At 34.2% G+C, this 4,361-nt stretch overlaps 1 protein-coding gene across 1 annotated transcript; it reads right to left on the bottom strand.

The window, feature by feature from the left end:
• Nucleotides 1-2,027: 2,027 nt before the first annotated feature.
• On the bottom strand, nt 2,028-2,908 carry LOC145005092 (putative germin-like protein 2-2). Its single transcript, XM_078964139.1, has 2 exons — nt 2,726-2,908; nt 2,028-2,632 (listed from the first exon to the last, which is right to left on the bottom strand). Exons 1-2 carry the CDS (start codon nt 2,838-2,840, stop codon nt 2,097-2,099), a joined length of 651 nt encoding a protein of 216 aa, XP_078820265.1. The 5' UTR covers nt 2,841-2,908; the 3' UTR covers nt 2,028-2,096.
• Nucleotides 2,909-4,361: the final 1,453 nt, after the last annotated feature.

The following is a 4,361-nucleotide window of genomic DNA, read 5'->3' as shown; positions in this document are numbered from 1 at the left end:
TAGTTTCGTTTGTGATTTATGTTTACCTTTTATCACAATTTTAGTGCAACCAAGCTCGTGTATTGGAACGTGAGCTGAGTGGACATTATGTAATGAATTGGATCTTTGATTTCGTGTTGAACAGACAACATGGATTTCCGAGTAGAGTAAGTAATACTAAAAAAATCTTTTCTTTTAAAGCAAGAAACAAAGTGTTTCATTATTTAGTAGTTTTAATTTTATTTTCATATAGTTTGGTACCCTTTGGAATGACAAAATTGCATTTGAGGAAAAGGTGTTGGTTACAACTGTTGCTACATGGGCCAGAGAATTTCTGAAAAATTTTATGAATGATGTGGTTGTCTAAAAGTGCATATAAGGTTAGTTGTTAATCTTTATAACATCCTACTTTTAGTTTAATGATTGTTTGCTAAATTCAACTCCGTTAAAATGATAGACAAAAAAACTAATAATTTGTTGTGTTTTGTTTTTTTAGTGAGGATGAAGGGTAGCTGTTGTGTTTTGCTTTCAAGTGAGGTTGGAGGATAGCTGCAACATTTGATTATTGGACAATACCTCTGCATGGGAAAACAATTTTATTTTTGAATTTATTTATGTAAGTTTGATGTACTTCGAAATGACCAAATCATGGAGTTTTTAGAAACACGTAAGCATGTTTTTATCGATGACCATAATGATTGGTTATTTAGCATGTTTATATTAATATAATTTGTTCATCAATTCATAATTTTTGTTTTGTTTTGAATGTGTGCTTTGAATGCAAGTATCAATTTGTGTTTTTGATATGGTTATTTGAATAAATTTGTCAACAATTTAATCCTTATAACCATGCTTTCTGGTGGGGCTGTGGGTAGGGGTTTTTGCAAGGCTAAAAAAAGACCCGGTTATATTCATGGAACCGGTCCATATATAATCTTTATATGACCCGGTTTGAGGACTGGAACCGGGCTCTTTTAGCCATATATGACCCGGTTTCGTATGCTTAGACCGTGTCCTAATCTTCATATTTGACCAAAGATTGGGCATTATGTTCCACTTATATGTCCCGGTTTTATGAACAACCGGTTTCTTTTGTGTTGGATAGGAGCCGGTTTTAAAACCGGGTTCTATTCGTTTTTTCACATAGGTCTCGTTGGCTTTAGGACCCGGTTCAAAACTGGGTTATTTAATTGAAATAACCGGGTCCTATAAGCTTTTTTGTAGTAGTGTGACTTTTCTATATTTTTGACGGATTTAATATGGAATTGTTCTTATTTTATTAAATTACATACGAAATGGTCTCTAACTTAATAATGTCATGGTGTTTGAAAATATATCTCTCCCCTTAGGTTGAGGGTTCAAGTTATATCGTGAACAAATGAATAGTTTAGGAGTATGATTTAAAAGGTGTGTGTTAGCCTGAAAATAATAATAATAATAATAATAATAATAATAATAATAAAACTAAACAAATAAGAAACAACATTTTTAAGATGGGAAAATTACGACTAAAAACTTTCACTAATAGATTCAAATTGTATGCATTTGAAATGGTTAAAACGGACATCATGTAACCCAAATGGTTCTCTTAATTAGAAATGCATTGGTAGGGATCAAAATGTTCTGGTGGAGAAGTGTGAAAGTATATATCCATTTGAAATCCTTCATAATTATTTGTCTACACCTTATTTTGGTAGATTTTTTTCGGAATTCTGTTGGTAATAGCTTTTCCGTACTATTACCACCGACGGAATCATCAGTCGGAATTTTGCCAGTTTTCTAATAGTGTTAGGCACCTAAAGCCTTGTAATTTTGGTAATATCATAGTCACAAAGTTACTTTTATTGATTTAGTTAACATTTTAAATTGTGTTTCCGCGTCTACAGGTAATATTTTGTTGTCAGTAATTAAAACTTTCAAAATTATAAGCGCTATCATATGAAACCAACAGATCAGATAAATTACACAATGAATAATAAATACCAACTTGAAAAATCATTGCACACAAATAATTTTGAATGGAAGCTTTAAATTAAAGAAGCCTATGAATGAAATCAAACGCGCGATTACGCCAACACCAATTGTAAACCTTTTTAGTCATTGAACTCGTTGTAACTTTAGAACTTGGCTTGTAGCTGATCCACCACACTCTTATCCACTTGGAATGCCCTGGCGAGGATATCCCATGGAATTGAAGGATTTGCACCGAAAACAGCATTTCCAATTGTTATTGCACCTGGGTTTTGACTGCTTAATGCAGCAATAACAACCGCATTTCCATTACCCACATTCCGCTGGAAATGAACAAGTCCCACAGGGAACACGAAAACATCACCCTTTTGCAACACCTTGGTGATAAAGCGGTTATCAGGATTAGAAGTGACAAATCCAACTTGTAGGGTCCCTTCAAGAACTGTAAGAATCTCTGTGGCTCTTGGGTGGGTGTGAGGAGGATTAAGTCCCCATGGTGCATAGTCAATCCGAACCATTGAGATGCCTAAAGTGTTTAGCCCTGGTAACTGAGTCGCAAAGACTGGGGTCACCTTTGATCCCAATTGGTTTGATGTGTTACCCCTCAGGTGTAGCCCACTGAAGAAGAAATCAGCTGCTTGAACTTGCATTGGGTTCTTGCATGTTACACCATTTACTTTGACTGCACGTTAAAGACAATATTTTTTTTGTTAAAAATAAAAGGTAAATGTAATTAAAGGAGCACATCAGATGTGTAACAATGAGTAGACAATACCTGAGCTGTTGGGGTCGGCTACACAAAAATCTTGGAGGGGGCTAGGCTCGTAGGCTAAGGCAAGGTAGTTAAAAGTAAGTGCTACAACACTCAATAGAATTAGTTTGTTCCACATTTCTTTTAATATTAAGAATAACAGCAAAAGAAAGATATGAGAATGAGAGCTCTCGGAAATAGAAATAGTGGAGATGGTTTTTGTTGGTGAAAGAATCTGCTTTGTGGTTCCATATATATAGGGCTTATTTGCATGGTTCATGATTTTGTTCTTTACTGTGTCTTTCCGCATCCAAAGAAAAATAATATATCTATTAGAATTGCCGTCTAACACGTAAAAACAGCATTAGGCCCCACTAAAATATGAATAGATGGCTGATCACTTTGGATTATAAAGAATTGGTCAGCCGGCTTTTTAGCTAATTCCTTTATGTTGCCAAGAATTTGTCAGTATCAGTTCTGAAATGTTAAGAAGCGAAATTACGTACCATGTTCCTTTTAAGTGCTAATTTTACAAATTAATAACACTCGAGATGAGAGTGATTATCATTTCTGGCTAGGGGGCCGATAGGATAGTTAGATATTATATCTGTTAAATAAAACAATATATTATCTGTAGCTGAACTCTAGAAGGATGCCATTGTGAAAGGATACAATTATGTTAGAGTCTCCTAGGAGGAGCTCACCTACATTAAAGTGTGGGTGTGTTGCAACCGAGCATGAAACTCACCTAGCTTTGATTAGGGACATACGATTTGGCGGGCAAACACCTGTTTTGTGTGGTGTCACATAGGCATAGACACAATGTAAAAATGCGCAAAGGTACCAAACTGTGTCGATACACATGTGACACGGTATTTATAGGGATGTGTGTCAATGGTATTGAAAGGTATGAGCTAGACAATGGTAATTAGGTCATTATATATTAAAAAAAATAAACAATATTTATTATCAAGGTTTATGGTATTACTTCAGGACCGATTAGTCTGAACCATTGTATTGGTTTGAATCGATTTAATTTGTTGTTATTTTGTTAGTAATCCATCGTTAATTGCAGATGGTGCTCATGCAATCGATTTCATTTGTTGTTATTCCCGTCATTTTTTTTTTCACATCATTATTATCGTTTTTCGAGCATCAAACATCTTTTGACCACACAATATTCTGTTGTTATTCTGTTAAAAATTCTCCAAAAAATTACGGTTGAAAATTCGTTGATTTTTCATGGGTATTTATCGGAAAAATTTTCATTTGTGATTTGAACTCTATTAGTGGAGCGAAAATGGTCAAACCAATATTATTTTACCGAAGATGAAGGAGTTAAGGGTGGACACTAACCACTAGACAAACTAGCAAGAGTTAATGGTCCCAAATTCGTATTGTTTAGTCAATTTTTTTATTTATTATGTAGTCTTGAAACAATGACAATAACGTGGATCCACATTCAGTTGTTTTCTTCGTGGACAGTGCTTTACAACTGATGTTGGTCCTATATGTAACTTATGTGATGCTTCATCTTATGATGTTAAAATATTTTTAATGCAGTCTTTCAAACGTATTCAAAGTGTTAAATATGCCAAGTCTATAGAAAGTAATGAAATGAGGGCATATTGTAAACAATGCTAAAATATATGCTAATTAA

The sequence above is a fragment of the Lactuca saligna genome, chromosome 7, assembly GCF_052625555.1.
Source record: "Lactuca saligna cultivar CGN05327 chromosome 7, ASM5262555v1, whole genome shotgun sequence".
Lineage (NCBI taxonomy): Eukaryota > Viridiplantae > Streptophyta > Magnoliopsida > Asterales > Asteraceae > Lactuca > Lactuca saligna.
This window is presented reverse-complemented; position numbering and strand designations above follow the sequence as displayed.